The 19,931-nt window shown below is 33.2% G+C and overlaps 1 protein-coding gene across 1 annotated transcript; it reads left to right on the top strand.

Annotated features, from left to right (window-relative positions):
• Positions 1-929: 929 nt before the first annotated feature.
• Positions 930-19,190, top strand: LOC128187567 (uncharacterized). The gene is made up of 7 exons (XM_052857982.1): positions 930-981; positions 1,057-1,253; positions 15,931-16,087; positions 16,174-16,332; positions 16,846-17,196; positions 17,380-17,467; positions 18,699-19,190. The coding sequence occupies exons 1-7, from the start codon at positions 930-932 to the stop codon at positions 19,084-19,086; spliced, it is 1,392 nt and encodes a 463-aa protein (XP_052713942.1). The 3' UTR covers positions 19,087-19,190.
• The last annotated feature ends 741 nt before the right edge of the window (positions 19,191-19,931 follow it).

The raw sequence follows: 19,931 nt of genomic DNA on the forward strand, positions 1-19,931 counted from the left end.
TTCACATGAAGTATCATATATTTTCTAGATACATAATATTTATATTAAATGATGTATGTACATGTACCTGGTACAGACGGCTTAATGGAAGATTGGAAAAGGAAGCATTGCATTGTTTCTTCCGTAAAACAAGGAAGATTGAATAATTTTCTCCTTGAAAAATATATATGTAGTATTTATCATAAATATAAATATATCTTTAAAGTGAAATCGCATTATTGATAATTATAAATATAAGGCGTCACATGTATGACACATGTACTATATTCAATTACTTGTATCGCGAGTAATCAATATTATGTTGATTGCGTATTTTGAAGATATGACAAGAAGCAATGAAAAAAGAAATGTTCATGTCTTGATCGTTGGACTAAAAACTTAAAATCGTGGCTGTTGATTTACACAGTATTATTGTGCACAACAGTGCAGTTGTGCTATTCACAAGCTCGTGGCATCGTGTTTGAGAAAGCTACACCAAATCTTATATATTCAAATCTGAATCCATGATCGGAAAGGGGGGGGGAGGTTATAGAACATTGCATCATTTTTTAAATCTTAATCTATCCGTTTTCCTATAATTTTAATTCATTTGTGGACAAAGGCTTATGTTGAAAGCGATTAAATTGTCAATTTAAACTAGATTGTAGTCTCTTAAGTTTGTGTACTTAATGTTCAAGGTTCAGTGATAGGTTACGGCTTAATTAGGCGTTTTAGATTGTTAAAATTTTACTCGTGAAACGTTGTATCTTTCCGTTATGTAACTATTTTTGAATTAATTGCAGGCAAATAATATTAGTTTTTCAATTGTTATTTCCTTATTGGCTACAGGAAGCAATACATGTTTTGAGAATATTGAGAACATACCATAGAACAAACTGCATCCAAAGCACGGTGACTGGAACAAATTGCTTTTTTCATGCATTTAGAAAATGAATGCAGCCATAATTTTCAAATTTATCGTTGTTTGGAATTTATATCCAGGTAACATATTTTCTTGTTAACTGTATATCGTCGACAAACTGTATGCATTATGAACCATGAATGTCCATTTTGCAGAGGTGGTTGCCGTCAATATCTTGGAATATGAAGACGGAATCAGTGGTCAAATAACATCACCGGGCTACCCTGGGAATTATCCTAAGAATTCCAATTATACATGGGTGATAAGGACAGGGAGCCACTCAGCAAGCGTAGCCTTCAAAATAATTGAAATGAATATCAAAGAATGGAATCCATGCGATGATTATTTGGAGGTAAACTTGAAAATAGACAAAAACTAATATAAACAAACAATAATTAAAGCATTTGTTTTAAAAAATAATAGTAGGCATGTCTTTTTTCTTCTTTGTACATTATCAATCGTCGTTAGTCGTCATTAACAAAATTAAACCAAGAATTGCAAAACTAGTAACCTCCACTGTTCAGATACCTATATTAAGATATCGTGTTTTTCAAAATAATTGATCTGGTGACTATTGTTTCGTGATCATGTTATGGATTGTGTTAATAATCTCATTATAATAAAGATAGAAAAATATATCTTAATTTATTTTATACAACTACGACATCGGCGCACATGTAGTATAAATCCGTGTTTTCTATCCCCAAACCTCGGCGAGGTGTTAAAACACACACACCGAGTTGGATAAAAATCATATACCATCGCAAATCATACGAGATTCTTTTTATCACATGTTTTACCACGTCTTTTGTTAAACCTCAATACTTTCTGTTAACATTATAACTGTGAGCCGCCCTACAAATTTACTACAAGATATCAACAACTTGAAGAATAACAAAGACGCATTTTATTTTCTAACATACGAATGTATTTTTGTCAATTTATGAAATCAAAAACGAAACAACATTTAATGATTAACATTTATAACTCTACACTTTTCAACTAAATTATTTTGTTACTTTTTCATTCTACGTCTATCATCCAGCTTATGCTACGTAATGTTTAATTATGACGTCATGTGCCGTGTGGTGTAGTATCAATCAACTAAAGCCGAGATCGTTGCAAGCAACGAGGAGGTCTTCCGTTACAGCTTCAAGTCAAGAAAGGATTGTTAATTCGTCTTATTAAAACAACCCCCTTCTCCTAAATTTGTCAGGGTCTGACATAAATTGATAGGAGGTCATTTTCACACTACATTAACTTATAAATTTTAACTCTTGAAAAATAGTTCGTACCTATTTTCTATGTAATAGCGAGCGCAGCTCGCCGGCGCTGCGAAGCGAGCTCTACCGGCAAGGCGTGTGTGAATAGAAAATTCGGACTAGTTGCACATTCATTCAACGGATTTTTTTGGCGTCAGTAAATCGGACCAGTAATGCCTTGTTTTTATCGTCCCAGTAATTCCCTGTAAATATGGTTTCCCATTTCACTCTCTCACGAGAACAAGATAAAAGACTATGTACATCATGCATTGTAAATAAAATAATTCCATTACATAAGACCACAGAGTTGTCGTTCCTTTGAGTGACGTCACAATGGATTTCTTGCACATTGATCCCACAGAATTTTTCGGCGTCAGTAAATTTCGACCCACAATGCAATTTATCAATGTCGGACGATCTCACTAGACTTAATTCCTTCTCGCGAGAATCAAAGTAAAACTTTTGAGAAACAGATAAATTGTGTAATTTCAAGAGTAAAATATGTTTTACGGTGCGACCGTTGGGGCGAGCGCAGCAGGTGATCAAAAACGAATTATGATAAATCAATAAAAATAAAAGTAGTGACGTAAAGTACACGTAAATGAAGAATGCAAAATAAAATAAATATACCAATTTTCCAGTAAATTTTTATTATTCATAATTCATAAGATTTTTTATTTATTTATATACCAATCTGATTAAAATCAGATCTTAATAACGCTCCAAAATTCTGATAGTCGCTGAACAAAGTGTAGCGACATCAGAATTTGTCGAAGCGGATCAAAAATCTGATTTTGATCAGATTGTTTATATACTGGTCGCACGGGAGTATAGAATTTATCTCAGATAAAATGTTGTTGAATAATAAAGATTTTAACATAATGTTTTAACATAATATTTCCTCTTTTCTTGCAGCAGACATTTTTCTTAAACAAATAAAAATTGACTTATCACAGAATCCCCCCTCCCCCGTTTAAAAAGAAATCAAATTTACGTATAAAAAAATTTGTTGATCACATAAGGAAAATGGATACCCCGGTAGCATGTAATACCGTAAATAGTAGTGAAAATAAAGACACTTTTGAGCAGCTAAAGAGCTAAAGGCATACCACGCACTCCCCATTCCTCACCTCGATTAGAATTTTCCTGATTTTGAGAATTTTATTTCTCTTTTTGCTTGTGAAGATATTTTGAATGATGTTGCCACGCCCCATTTAAAAAAACCTTCCTGGAAAATACCGTAAATACAGTGAATAAAATAAATGTAAGCATTCATCCAAATGAGAGCAAGTTACAGCTGTTTCCTATCTCTCAAGAAATGTCTCGATTCGTTAGCTCTGCAAGATTTTGAGAAGATTTTGGTATTTATATTTCAGCAGATTTACAATAACTACTTAGAGTTGTTTCCCCTTATTGTGACGTCAAAGTTCACGTCGGTCAACTGTAGTCTGTCTCTTTGAAAACACACTAGAAAAAACTACGCGAAAAATATTGATTGTTTACTTAAAAAGCATGATGTTCTGGAAATTACACAATTTATCCATGTCTCAAAAATTTTACTTTGATTCTCGCGGGATGGTATCCAGTCTAGTGAGATCGGCCGACATTGAGGAATTGCATTGTGGGTCGAAATTTACTGACTCCGAAAAATTCTGTCGGATCAATGTGCAAGAAATCCATTGTGACGTCATTCGAAAGGACGATAACTCCGTTAGTCTTAAAAGTAATGGAAATAGGCGTTGTGTTATTTACAATGCATGTACATAGTCTTTTATCTTGTTCTCGTGAGAGTGTGAAATGGGAAACCATAATTACAGGGAACTACTGGGACGATTAAAACAAGGCATTACTGGTCCGATTTACTGACGCCAAAAAAAATCCGTTAAATGAATGTGCAAATAGTCCGAATTTTCTATTCACACACGCTTTGCCGGTAGAGCTCGCTTCGCGAATTTTCTATTCACACACGCTTTGCCGGTAGAGCTCGCTTCGCGCCGGCGCTGCGCGCCGGCGAGCTGCGCTCGCTATCATGCTTTTTAAGTAAACAAACCGGTATTTTTCACTTAGTTTTTTTTTCAGGGTTTTTTTCAAATAGACAGACTACACTTGACCGACGTGAACTTTGACGTCACAATAAGGGGAAATTACTCTAAGTAGTTATAATAAAAATACCAAAATCTTCTCAAAATCTTGCAAAGCTAACGAATGGGAACATTTTTTTTTTAAAATAGAAAACAGTTGTAACTTGCTCTCATTTGGATGAATGCTCACATTTATTTTTACAGTATAATTAATTTCCAGAAACGCTTTTTAAAAGGGGCGCGGCAGCATCATTCAAAAAATATTTACAAGCAATATGAAAAGAAATTCTCAAAATCAGGAAAATTCTAATCCGGGTGAGGAATGGTGAGTGCGTAGTATGCATTTAGCTCATTAACTGCTCAATGGTATCTTTATTTTCACATTTATTACATCCTCCCGGGGGGGGGGGGGGGGGGGGTGGGGTCCAAAACCGTTTTTCTTATATGATCGGCAAATCTTTTTTATACGTAAATTATATTTTTTTTAAATGGGGGGGGGGCTCTATGATAAGTAAATTTTTTTATATGTAAGTTTAAGAAAAATGTCTGGTGCAAGAAAAGAGGAAATAAACTGCAATAAACATTATGTTAAAATCTTTATTATTCAACAACATTGTAAAAACTGAGATAAATTCTATTTCTAAAAATAAATAAACAATCTTATAAATTATGAATAATGAAAAAATAGGCATGTTTATATTTTATTTTGCATTCAAATTCATTTACATTACGTTGATACTTTTATTTTTATTGATTTACAATAATTCATTATTTGATCACATGCTGCGCTCGCCCCAACGGTCGCACCGTAAAACATATTATGTTTTACGGTGCGACCGTTGGGGCGAGCACAGCAGGCCCCGGGGCCATAAAACTTAGACGAGCTCACTTTTGATCTCAGTCTCACTTTTCTACTATATGTTCCTTTTGTAAAAGTGAGACTGAGATCAAAAGTGAGCTCATCTAACTTTAATGGCCCCAGGGCCAGGTGATAAAAAATGAATTATGATAAATCAATAAAAATAAAAATAGTGACGTAAAGTAAATGAATTTGAATGCAAAATAAAATAAATATACCTATTTTTCCAGTAAATTTTCATTACTCATAATTCATAAGATTTTTTATTTATATATATATTAATCTGATTAAAATCAAATCTTTGTAACGCTCCGAAATTCTGATAGTCGCTGAACAAAGTGTAGCGACATCAGAATTTGTCGGAGCGGATCAAAGATCTGATTTTAATCAGATTGTTTATATACTGGTTGCACGCCAGTATAGAATTTATCTCAGATAAAATGTTGTTGAATCATAAAGATTTTAACATAATGTACATTGCAGTTTATTTCCTCTTTTCTTGCAGCAGACATTTTTCTTAAACTTACAAATAAAAATTGACTTATCACAGATTCCCCCCTCCCCCGTTTAAAAAGAAACAAATTTACGTATAAAAAAATTTGTTGATCACATAAGGAAAATGGATTCCCCGGGAGCATGTAAAACCGTAAATAGTAGTGAAAACAAAAACACTTTTGAGCAGCTAAAGAGCTAAAGGCATACCACGCACTCCCCATTCCTCACCCCGATTAGAATTTTCCTGGCTTTGATAATTTTATTTTTCTTTTTGCTTGTGAAGATTTTCTGAATGATGTTGCCACGCCCCATTTAAAAAAACGTTCCTGGAAATTACCGTAAATATAGTGAATAAAATAAATGTGAGCATCCATCCAAATGAGAGCAAGTTACAGCTGTTTCCTATCTCTGAAGAAATGTCCCGATTCGTTAGCACTGCAAGATTTTGAGAATATTTTGGTATTTATATTTCAGCAGATTTACAATAACTACTTAGAGTAGTTTCCCCTTATTGTGACGTCAAAGTTCACGTCGGTCAAGTGAATCTGTCTCTTTGAAAACACACTAGAAACAACTACGCAAAAATACTGTTTTGTTTACTTAAAAAGCATGATGTTCTGGAAATTACACAATTTATCTGTTTCTCAACAGTTTTACTTTGATTCTCGCGAGATAGTATCCAGTCTAGTGAGATCGGCCGACATTGAGGAATTGCATTGTGGGTCGAGATTTACTGAAGCCGAAAAATTCTGTCGGATCAATGTGTAAGAAATCCATTGTGACGTCACTCGAAAGGACGATGACTTCGTTAGTCTTAAAAGTAATGGAAATAGGCGTTGTGTTATTTACAATGCATGTACATAGTCTTTTATCTCGTTCTCGTGAGAGTGTGAAATGGGAAACCATAGTTACAGGGAAATATATAAATGTAACTCCAGACTACAGAGTATTTAAGAGTTAGACCTCTCGTAAAACAGATAAAGGCATGTCTGTGGTAAGTTGAGGATATATTTAGACAAGAAGAGTATTGTCTGCGACTTTAAAACACTATTACGCACAGGGAGCTATTCCCTTTAAGCAAAATTAAAGTGGATATGCATGTTTTCACGTGAAGCTTTTAAAGCTGCTTGGTCCGATTTTATATCAAATTTTATGCACGCTTTTAAACGATGGCTATGCTCAGTATATGTATAATAATAGACATTGCAGTAGTTATACCCATCAATTATGCCAAATTTCAATGAAGAAAAATACGTACAAAATTTGCTAACAAAACAAACGACATTAAAAGGTACCGCGTTATTTCGCCTCATATTAAATTTCAACCCTGACGACGAGACGGGTATGGTTGTATTACGACTTTGACATCGCTTTAAATAAAGGTCGAAATGATCAGACAAATTACAAATAAACATGTGTACGTTTTGTTCGCTAATATTTCCAAAGTCTGCTTTCTTTACAATCGATGCATAGCATGCGGGTTTAATTACTCCAATCATTCGGGGGACGAAACCAAGCGGTTTCCTTTTCTAAACATTCCCGAGATGCATTTTGGTTTGTTTTTTCGTTTGCCCAAAGAGAAATTATTTTTATTTACTTTGAATATTTTTAACTTTGAAAGGAGACTGATTCTGCTGGTGTAAATAGGAGAAGGTCCATAACTTTCTAAGGTAAATGATTTGTATGGAAAAAATATTGATACTGTAATTACAAAAAAATCGGACCAAGCAGCTTTAACTATCATATTACGTAATATCCAATCAATACTATATTACAATTAGATTGATAAGATAATGAAGAACAACTTTTCAAGCAACATCAATATCGTACCATGTATCGTTTTTTAGTTATACAGCAAAGAATTTCTGGGCGCCTAGATCCTTTATTTAAGGGGCCTTCCCCTTTTTTCTGGTCTCTCATGAAAGCCTTTTACTTTATGTACAACTTTTGTTCTACATGTATATGCATTTAGAAAATATCTCAAGCTAAAAAAAATACGAAGCGAAAACATGGGTAAAAATTAGGAATTTTTCAAACATAGATTTCGATTATATAATTCAAGCGGTGCAATTGGAAAAATCTAAAATACAAAAATCAGAGGACAACATTTCAAGTGTCAATTGTAAAGATTTCTAACTTTGGATTATTTGCTACGGACCATTTCAGAGCCTTTGTCCGGAAACGAATGCCCTAAAAAATTTTAAAAAGGGGAATAATTCGAACCCGGAATTAGTACAAGGTCTTCCATTGGAAACGGAAGACCTTAATTATCCCATGATTGATATCCACCGTATATTGAGATAAACATGTGATAAATATAGATTAATACTTGCATAATCAACGTTCTCTCCCACTATATGCCTGAGTGGGGGGCTGCAGCTATATTTCTATAATCGCAACTGCTCTGTCTGTGGGCGCAAATGCCTCAAAGACTCTCAAATAGCGAATTCTCGACATTTTTATTGTGACTTTCACTTGTATATATAATGAATATTTCTACTAACAAAAATATGTGGTGTTTAATATAAATTATAAATCTTCATTTTAAAATACAATACAATGTATTTAAGTTTTATTCATATTTAATTTTAATTAATTACAAATGTTATTAATAAAAACGAAAGTGTTTGATTTTTATAGCGAGTGCAGCTCGCCAGCGCGGAGCGCCGGCGCGAAGCGAGCTCTACCGGCAAGGCGTGTGTGAATAGAAAATTCGGACTAGTTGCACATTCATTCAACGGATTTTTTTGGCGTCAGTAAATCGGACCAGTAATGCATTGTTTTAATCGTCCATGTAGTTCCCTGTAATCATGGCAATTTTTACCACTTTACACTCTCACAAGAATCAGCAAGACAATAAAAACAGTCAATGGTACCTCTAAAGTTCACCTCAGTACACTCTCAAACAAAAATAATCGAGGGACGTCACAAAGGTTTACACATTGATCCGATAGATGTTTTCGGCGTCAGTAAATTTTGACCCACAATTCATAGTACCAATAGTTTCCAACCTCACGTTCTCGCGAGAATCAAAGTACATATCAGATGTGTAATTTTAAGAACATCATGCTTTTTAAGTAAATAAAACAGTATACTTCGCGTACTTTTACTTCTCAGGGGAGTTTTAATTTTAAGAGTTAGACGAAACTTAACCAAAGTGAACTTTGACGTCACAATTAGTGGAAAATACTCTAACTGAAGTTATTGTAAATCTGCTGAAATTCCTCTCAAAATCTTACAAAGCTAAAGAATGAGGACATTTCTTCAGATATAGGCAACAGTTGTAACTTGCACTCATTTGGATGAATGCTAACATTTATTTTATTCACTATAATTATGGTAACGTTAATTTCAAGGAACGTACACTGAGCATCGTTTTTAGACGGGGTCACGTGACCCCGTCTATTGGTTTACTGTCAGTCGAGGTCTTAAACCGGAAGGCACGCGTAGAACACATGAGTTGAGTCTACGCGTAAGAAAATAGTGCAGAAAGTTTTCATGCATTTCAGTAAATAAGTATTATAAAAACACGCATTTAATCTTTTTAAGTCCTCTGTGTATAAACAAAATTCTATTTAGAAAATAAACAAATAGTTTTATTGATCAAAATATTCTTGCTCGGGTTCAAATGTGGAATGAGTAACCGAATGCACAGCGCCGTTGACGATTCAGTTGGTGTACGAGCTCATTAATCAATAGAAGAGGTTCATGCGCAAGCCGGAGTTAAAATCGGGACGGGTTATACACAGATGTTTTACAAATTAAATAGGTATTTCATTGGCTTCCAGTCTACTTGCGGTATGACTGCTGTTCGTCTCTAAAGGAATTTTGTACAAAGAAAATAAAAACAAGTTTGAATTTGTCTTCTCGTTCGTTGGCTTTTTAGTTGATTTAACTGAATTCAAATTTTAAACAATGCCTTGTAAGCAAAATCTATAATAGATTATACATTTTGGAAGACTAATACATCATATAATATATACAAGATTATCGATTGAAGAACCAAGTTAAATGTAAATGTTCATGTTTTCCGGCTTAGTTGGAATCAGGCTTGGGGTGAATTACATTGTAAAATAATGCATTACAGTACCATTACTTCATGAATTAGGGCATTAAATTACCATTACCATTACTTAATTTTCTTGAAGTAATGCATTACATTACCATTACATGAGTAAAGTAATGCATTACCATTACTTTGTGAAAAGTCAATAAGTTTTAAAAAAGTAATTTATAAACTAAATATAGAGTTTTTGTAAATATTTCATAATAAAACATGCTTAAATTATTTACAGGTTCATGTTCATGTTCACTATCAGGTTCAAATATAATGACTTATACAAGATTGCTGTTGCACTTGTAGTTCTCAAAGTAGGATTGGTCCCGTAATGTTTACACGCTGATAGCGGAGTTATTTATGTCTCTGATTATCGGAGTATGATTTTTAATGAAAGGAACGGTTGTATCGTAATTCGTGTAGGTGATGCACGAGTTTACACAAAGAGTAGTAAGTGGCGAACGGATTTATTTTTACCTATTAATTTTGCATGAATCGCAAATTAAGAAAATCGTGTCAGATAAGTCGGTCTTAAAAAATCAAAATGGCGACCGTGACAAATCTTTTTATTGTCAAAGTTCTTGGAATCATATTGTAAAAAAATATTTCTAACGTCAGGTGCCTGTGTTTGTTATCGGTATACAAATGTTCACTTTGTTTGTTAATTCAGCAGTTTTAGAGTTTTCGGGGTTTTCATAAAACTTTTATTACGGATACCGTCCGACTTGTGGATTCTCCCTTGGATCACAAAATTGAATAAATCTAATAATTAAAATTATCTACTTTGATATACCCGGTAGTTGTTTGATTTTCCCGGTTAGTATTAATTTTTAAAATTTTTCCTTGGTGTCTTATTTTACAAAATATACCGTTGTGTCAATTTTCTACAATTATGAAGACCGGGATTGAGTAAAATTTAGACAAAGTAACAGATAATTGCAAAAAAACCGAATTAACATAGATTGTAACAACTAATTCAAACTCATCAATGTTGGAAGCATATTCGAGGAAATCCAGGACAATTACAAATTCAAACTTTCAAGACGCCGTCTTTCAATACTCTCAGTACTTTGATTTAAAAGCGGGTTGGGTGGGTGGATGGCAGCCTCATCCAAAAAATCTTTACAAGCAAACAGAAAAAAAATGATGATTCTCAAAATCATGAAAGAAAATTCTAATACTTCAGCTCTTTGGCAGTTCAATGGTTTCTTTATTTTCACTTCCATTTATTACATGCCCCTAATCCCAAAGTTGGGGGGGGGGGGGCTCTATGATAAGTCAATTTTTGTATGTAAGTTTAAGAAAAAAATGCCTAATGCAAAAAAGGGAATGAACTGACGTACACGTACGTTACAATCACTTTAAAAGAGGAGATAGAGTGCAATGAACATTTACATTAGAATCTTTATTATTCAACAACAATGTATCTGAGATTGAACTATTGTTCTACTTATAACAAATCTTATAAACTATGAATAATGTAAATTATTTAAAAATATATAGGTATGTTTTATTTTATTTTGCAATCAAATTTATTTACGTTGTTAATTTTATTTTTATTGATTTATCATAGTTCATTGTTTGATCACATGCTGTGCTTGCCCCAACGGTCGCACCGTAAAACATTTTATTTCTTTGTACAAAATTCAATATACAAGGAAAGATAACTCTTCTTAACATGATTTAAAAAATATTTTGTGCGTAAAATAACGTCATAAAAGTGTGACGTCATAATCTTTTCATGACATTTTCGATCATAACATAGGTCAGAGTTTTTTTTTTAAAACAACCGTATATGCCATGCATGTGTTTTTCTCCAACTCCCTAAAATTGGTGCATTTTAAACATGTATTATATTACACCACGTATAACACAACATGCGGGGTGTATGCCATGTTGTACACGGGGTGTAGGCTCCCGAAGCGAGAAAACGGTGTCGAAGGTACGACATTTGTCCAATTAAATAACTAAAGGACTTATTTTGCCAAAAAGAGTATGCTTACGGAAGAAAGCATGAAATACGGAATACATAGACACGTTTTATTCCATTGTACATGTTCTAGTTTTCTCAAACACCTCAACACAATTCCGACAGTCAGGGTGAGTTTGACCCTGACGTACGTTAATGATCAAATATCTGGACAAAGGTTCCGTTTAACATCACTGTTTTGTTACTAACAATTACATACCACCTGTGTTTGATTATTCATAAATTTTCTGTGAATAAAATCAATCGAATACAGAAATATTTGCGAAAAAGTGATGTTGTACACGGGGTGTATACAATGTGTTGTACAAGGGGTGTATACAATCGGTTTTTCTTGCAGAGACTAGTGCATAATATCAATGGAAAATGTTTAATGCTTATCTATTTTGATAATGTAGCTCTTTATATTGTCTTGGATCATTCTAGATTATCATGTATAGAGCTTGGTTAGCACAACACACGGTAGGTACATACTTTCTACAGTATATAAATAGTGCCTGTTTGGGAGTGTAAACCCCGAGACAACCATTGTCAGCCGACGCGAAGCGGAGGTTGACAATGGTTTTCGAGGGGTGTCAATTTCCACAGTTACCCTCCCAAACAGGCACTATTTATTTTATTATATTGAATGTCTTTATTTTAAAGAAAATTTTGCTGCTTTTATATAGAAATGCAATCGCAACTTCTCGCGATTGGCCTTTCCGGCAAGCAAGGAAAAACACCTCGAATGTATTAACATCACCGGACGTTTGAATTTTATACAAAATGGAGTGACTTCCCATTAAAACAAGTATCAGCTAGACAGCCTTGTATGTCGCTTCTGTGTTTTTATATTCATATTTTGGGGTATATCGTTGACTTTAATGAAGTATAGCACACATCTCAACAGATCGTAAAATGTGTTGTATTTATATCAAGGTTTATAAAAAGGGGGTTGTCATGGACCTAGGTAATACATTCGAGGTGTTTTTCCGAGCTTTCCGGGAAGGCCTGAGAAGCTGCGATTGATAGAAAAGAAGTAAATTCTACGGCGAACTGTACGCGCATAATTTACGCGCATGTAACAATTCGTTGTGTTACCCGTTGCCGAGTGTGTTGCTAACGCTGAGGGTAATAGAACGGATTACCAACTGCGTCTAAACCAACAAGATTTCAGTATTTAACATGAAAGTATAATAATGTATATTGATAAATCTTTTGATCAAATGTTTTAAATTAGTTTGGATGTGTCCGAATACCTCATTTCTGAAGTATTTGTTGTACAAAAAAAACGAACAGTTTCCATAAAAAGCACAAAAGATAGATTGTCTAATGGGAAAAATCAATCAACAACACATTTTATGAACTTTATAAAATCAGTTCAATATTCACTTTCTTGCATTTTTGCGAAGAAACATCGGAACAATTCAGAGTCACTTTCTGAAATGTGTTTGGACTGATTGTGAGGAAAATTAGAAGGTGACTGAAAGTTTGTTGGAGAATTTTGGTCAATATTTGTGTATGAACTAAGCTTCTTTCTTTTGGGAGTTCGAACTTTTGAAGGAGTGCACTGATGCTTTTTACTAGAAGGGGGTGTATTGCAGTGCAAGTTCCGTGAATCAGTAAGTAATTCATAATTATTTGTTTTTATATATAGTTGCTTTGAAAGATATGCGCTTTGGTTTATTAAGCCAGAGTCTTCTCTTTTTCTGAGACATTTGTATACACGTTTTCTGAAACATAAATATTAGAAAGTAAAATACAAGGTGTAAAATAGAACGTTTTAATCTTTATTCATACCCATATATTGCTTGTTTATAAATAGTGATATATAATATCGTCTCCTTCTATTTTTAATTGATCAATCATATCAATGATGGAAGTGATAGACATGATTAATATGATAAAAGCAACATATGTAATCTGTTTAAGAATATGAACTGCTTTTTAGGATATGTCAAGACTCTAGAATGTCGTTAACTCGTTATAAAAACCGATTGTATACACCCCTTGTACAACACATTGTATACACCCCGTGTACAACATCACTTTTTCGCAAATATTTCTGTATTCGATTGATTTTATTCACAGAAAATTTATGAATAATCAAACACAGGTGGTATGTAATTGTTAGTAACAAAACAGTGATGATAAACGGAACCTTTGTCCAGATATTTGATCATTAACGTACGTCAGGGTCAAACTCACCCTGACTGTCGGAATTGTGTTGAGGTGTTTGAGAAAACTAGAACATGTACAATGGAATAAAACGTGTCTATGTATTCCGTATTTCATGCTTTCTTCCGTAAGCATACTCTTTTTGGCAAAATAAGTCCTTTAGTTAATTAATTGGACAAATATCGTACCTTCGACACCGTTTTCTCACTTCGGAAGCCTACACCCCGTGTACAACATAGCATACACCCCGCATGTTGTGTTATACGTGGTGTATTAACAATTTTAAAGGAATCAATTTTGTAACATATCATTTATTATGTTAATAATAATCTAAGTGAGTTAAAAAATGAAAAATTCATTACATGTTTGATGCAATATCTAAATGTCAAGATCCTAGAACACAGGGGATCTGCAAGGGGTATAGAATGCAAATATAAGTAGTAAACAACGATTATTTGGTGAACATGGCGTTATGAATAGTAACTGCTCTGCTGACATAATTTCGCGCATCATGGAATATGCCAACAGAGCAATTGTTATTCATAACGCCATGTTCACTAAATAACGTTGTTTATTTCTTAAATACATGGCAATTTTTATATCGTATCCTTTATTGGCCCGAGGTCGCTGTATACCAGCCCGAGAGCCGTCGGGCTCGAGGGCTGATATACAGCGACCGAGGGCTAAAATAGGATGCGATATAAAAATTGTCATTTTATGATTTTTATATCATATACTTATAGAAAATATTAAAGAAACAATAAAAACATCATAAGATGAATGATTATTGTTTGATTGTTTTATTGCTCCGTGTCTATATATTCCATCTCTGATAAACTTTCCTGGAATTACATTCAGTGTGGTAATCCGGAAAATGGGATCACACTCTGTAAAATTGGTAGAATCAAGAAGGGAAAATTGATGGAAAGGAGGAAGTTGAACATAATTGGTCGATGATATTTATGATAAGCAAAGATGACGGCGCCAAAATTTAAAAAAATTAAACTCGGGGCGAATATCATCTACCACACACTGAACCACCGCTACAAACTATTCTGCATTCTCATACAAACTAACCCCAAAACATCTTATTGTGCAACATTCTGATGAATGCTCTTTAACTATACAAAACACAACCATAATTAAGTTTAAGTAAAAACCATTTATAACCGATTAAGGAAAAATTGAAGCTTGCTTGTTTCGGCGATAACGTTAATATAGTAAAGATAGTAATACATAGTAAATGTGAAATTATTTGCATTTATTGAAAAGTGACTTAAATTCAAGAAACATTATTACTCATAACTTACTAAATGTATAGAAGCCAGAACAACCACCTCAATCAATTTGCTTTGCAAACATATGCCTACTGTTACGAAACCCCCTATTCATTTTTTCATTGGTAAACGCTGTACCAACATTATTCATACAAAGCTGAGACATAACTGTGTATTAAACTATGATCTTTGTAAACGTGATATTATAAATAATCCGTTGTGTTTATGTGGTCAAACAGAAGATGTGTATCACTTCTTTTTTTCTTGTAAAAAATACTCTAGAGCGAGAAACAACATGTTTGATCAATTGTTTATGTTAGATTTAGTCAATATTGATACTAATTCATTTTTATATGTCAACAACAACCTACCTTTACATGTCAACAAAAGCATTTTTGCTTCTGTACAAAAGTTTATAGACGAATTCTGGAGATTTAGATAATATTTATTTGTGTATATCAATATTATATTTTCTTTTGTTCTAAATTCATATGCATGACAACTATTGTTATATTTAAGGAGAGGAACTTGTAAAGAACATGTTTTTAATCCTTTTGTTTAATCAATAAAATATGTTCAAAGCAAAACAACATTATTAACTACATTAAAAAATCTGGAAGATCAATATACAGTTGACTAACAAAATACATAGAAGTATAAAACAAACGGGATCTAACCATAGTTTGAAACCTGTTTTTCTTTCCATGCGCTAAAAGCAATTCAATAAAGCGCAAGATAGTATTGTTAATACTTTAATACATTTCTATGGATTATCTAAGGGGCGAAATAGTATTCAGGTGATCTGTGAAGTCGATGGACCCAATGTCTAACGGAATATCATTGATACCTTGCAGATAGAAGAAATTGAACCTTGTTGCTTTCGCCTTTATAAACGATGTGGTCATTACAAGAATGACAGTTTTTTAGGACGAGGAGAGAAAATCAGGATATCATTCATATCAGACGATCGCGAGAGCAAGAAAGACAGAGGATTCCACCTCACTTGGAGAAGTTGATTTCTTTGACTTAGTTACCGCAATCAATCAATATCTTTATTCAAAGAAAAAAAATACCCCATTTTTCTCAAACTTTTTCAGTACATCTACCACCAACAAAAGCAATGCCGAAAACAAAAGTAACGACAAAGAAAATGTTGGCATCGATGACAAAAAACAGAATAAAAACAACTTCAAAGAAAAAGGATATCGAAACTACTACATTGCAACAAAAAACCACATCTCTTACTTCATCTTACGGTAAAAAGCTTCACAAAATTAGCATATTACTCTTTTATTATCCAAGTGATTTAGATGTACCGGAATATTCAAAGGGAGATTACAGAAATTGACATTAAACTTCTAAAGATACGATTCATGCTAAAACATAACTGTTATTAAATCCTCTTTAATATGATGTCAAATTGAATATAGGTATTGCAGTTACTTTTCCCATGATTTGATATAGAATGTCAAGAAACTGTTTCATTTTCTACAATTTCTTTAAAGCCGTAACGTACGAGAAAAAGATTCATGAAATCAATTATAACACCAAAATGGTTCTAGCACCAAAAATACACTCTTGATCATTTAATAGATCTTGACATTATCATCTTGTTTTCAACCACCTGTTATTTTGCAATAATAAAGACATGAAACTTTCTGCTGGTTGAAGGTTATTTTAGATTATGTTCATGTTGAATAGCATTAGATATCACTTGAAATATCCCTAATGGATAATGTTTATTTTTTTTTACCTCCTCTTTATGTTAGCAAGTAGTACAAAGCAGGCAGTGCTCATATTAACATCTGGGAAAACTGAATCAACTACAGAAGACACAAGTGCAAACAATGATATCTCACCCACCGCAATTACAACACTTAAACCAGATTTATTATCAACTGTGAAGAATTCAGGTAGAACAACCAGTCCACCTATGCCCTTTGAGCTACCATCATCTCTCTCTATACAGTTTTCAACAACAAAGCGAACAACGCTTCAAAATCATTCGCGACCGCTTACATTGGCAGCGACGACGAGATCGTCTAGTGTTGAGCTGACAACATTTGATACCAATACAACAATTCAGACAGAAGACCAGGACACATTTAACATAAACACAGGTTATAATTTAACATAAATTCATGATTCATAGTTTGAAAACTGCCTTTCTTTAGGTCAAAAATGATTCAAACTTTTGAGAACTAATTCTAACGTTTTTTCTTTATAATGAAAAAAACAACTGACAAAAAGAGTAAAAACAGTATGTAGATTGTAAGATTTATTTATATTGTATAACGTTGCAGTGTACCTGATCATTGGCTCAGTTTTTTTTGAGTTCTTTCTTTTGCTGGTTGCATGTGTCTGCATTTATAGATGTCGTAATAAAGGCAGGTAAGTAACATTTTATGACAAAATCTTGAAAATATTCAAAATATCTAATAGCATTTGTTACCCCAGTCCTGATGCTAAAAACAAGAAGAGGAGAATTCTGTTGTTACATTTATTTGGCGGGTTTCAGCAGATATCTTAGTTAAAACCTATCACGAACAATCACTGAATTTGTAAACAATCAACTCAATTTGTTTAGGGAATTTATAAAATAAACTGACTAGAATAAAAGACTAGAATAAATGGATGACTTACTGATATATTTATATAAACTGTCTTAATCAAATTTAACAATTGTGTCATTATGTCTGAGCATTTAAACTAGTTAGCAATACACAAAATATGGAACCTGTCGTGTTTGTGTACATTTATCTCAAACCAGAAACAGTTTACGCAACCTAAACCTAAACCTACACGATAAAACTCACAAAATTTCGGAAACATATTTACCATGTACATTTTCAAAAAAAATATAAAAGTAGTCTTTACCACAAAATTTCCAGTATCTACCCTATTGATATAATGTACATATTTATTGAAAATACTTCTATAATATCGAATTATTGCCCTTCAACAAGATCGATAGACACGTGACTAGGTACATATACATGTGCTACCTTCGCAAAATGCATCTTAAAAGGTACAAAATGTTTTACACCAATTCTATTGCATGTTTACATATAAACATATTGTCAATCAAGAATATAGTAATGAACATGGATTGAGGTTATAAAACCAGTTTCCTACCTAAAAACAAGAAGAGGAGAATTCTGTATTTACATTTATTTGGCGGGTTTCAGGAGATATAAGAGTTAAAGCCTATCACCCCGTATTCCGGACTTCCACACTGAAGTTATCTCCCTTGCTTCGTTACATATCAATCAACACAACAAAAAAAAAGGGGGGGGGGGTGGCTGAAACCCCAATAACTACCCGTTACACATTCCTTTCTCCTATTTACCAAAGATTTTCTGAAAAAACAAAAACACAATAGCAACCATGAAAAATGGATGTGGTCATAATTAAAACGAAGTAATTAAAAATAAAATTTAATGCGTGCCTGAAAGAAACAATTATTTTAATACATTAAATTTGTTTTTGTGTAATGTTTGATTTCTGTAGTCATGGTGTAGTCATAGTGACGCTGCTAAGTAATTTTTGTATATCATGTTTTTCCTTAGTGCACACTATCAAGAAATATATTATATTGACGCTTTTTCTTTATTTGGTATAGACCATTGCAGAAAAAACAATTTCAGCAAAAGAGGGATGAAGGAACCCGCAATTTTGTCAATGGCGAATATTGGAAATCACTTCATGTTTACGACACTATCCCAGTAGATGTTGTCTGTGGATTAGAAACGTGTCCAGAAGAGACAAATGGAGATATTGACGAGCAATCAACATTGTACGATAAATGCTGGAGGAGTGAGTACGATAGGACACAGCCAGCAATGGGCGAAGACAACAGAGACAATGCACACACCTATGAAACCTGTGAGCGATTCTATTTTACTCTGCAAAAAACACATCCGAGTACTCCGCCTGCTACACCCACGCCAATTCAACGAGATTCCACAAACGTTTATCACACTGTGGATAATTTAAGTTTACCAAAGTAAAATACGTGCATCAAAATTACAAACAAAATGTCTACAAGCGTTTTATCGTTTTGTCGGATGACATTTTTGAAAGATATAAAAATTGTGATATCTGTGTATCATTAAGGTACCTCGCGGGTTTACCTGCTTGTGAGAAAACATACCTTGAAAATTTGTCCACGTGAGCTATAGGTTTCAGAGTTTTATTTCTAAAATTTATTTGAGATTCGTCTGCGCGGTAATAATGTTATCGTGTTTCAAATACAGTGTCATTGATAAAATCAAGCAACGCCATTTCAATGAAATATATAGTAAAATGCACATCTTAGTCTAGAAACGCATTACAAAACTATGCTCCAAACTTTTAAAGGATTCAGACGAAATTAATTATACTCAACACAATAACAGAGGAGATAATTATGAATCAATTTATTAAAAAAAATCAGTATGTATTCTCGGCCAATTTTTGGCAAAAAAACTACAAAGATTTAAAAGATTTCTCAAAACCTTGTATTTTCATTACGACGTTATCCCGACGTCGTCATTTCCTTACATGTACGTCTGAGAACCTAAAAATTGAAATACATTTATTGACAAGACTAGCTGATTAACACATTTTAGAACCTGTAAATACTAATTAAACATTATTGTGAATGTTATCTAATGCACAAATGCAATTAATGTAAGGCTGTAAAGATACAGAAAATTGCTATTTTTGTTTTCTGAATCTTTGAGTCAATCAATGCAAAAAAAATTGCCAGGCAAATACTGACATGATAAGTTTGTAATCGTATAAAATAATAAGCTCAAGCCAAAAGAATTTTAAAAAATTGATCGGTAGTTAAAATTACGGAAGTTATTAAAAA

Source organism: Crassostrea angulata, chromosome 6, assembly GCF_025612915.1.
Source record: "Crassostrea angulata isolate pt1a10 chromosome 6, ASM2561291v2, whole genome shotgun sequence".
Taxonomy (NCBI): Eukaryota; Metazoa; Mollusca; class Bivalvia; order Ostreida; family Ostreidae; genus Magallana; species Magallana angulata.

Coding starts and splice junctions, on each gene's coding strand:
- LOC128187567 (XM_052857982.1), top strand. CDS start 930: ATGAATGCAGCCATAATTTTCAAATTTATCGTTGTTTGGAATTTATAT. Junction 1,254..15,930: donor CATGCGATGATTATTTGGAG/GTAAACTTGAAA, acceptor GATACCTTGCAG/ATAGAAGAAATTGAACCTTG. Junction 17,197..17,379: donor CACATTTAACATAAACACAG/GTTATAATTTAA, acceptor ATAACGTTGCAG/TGTACCTGATCATTGGCTCA.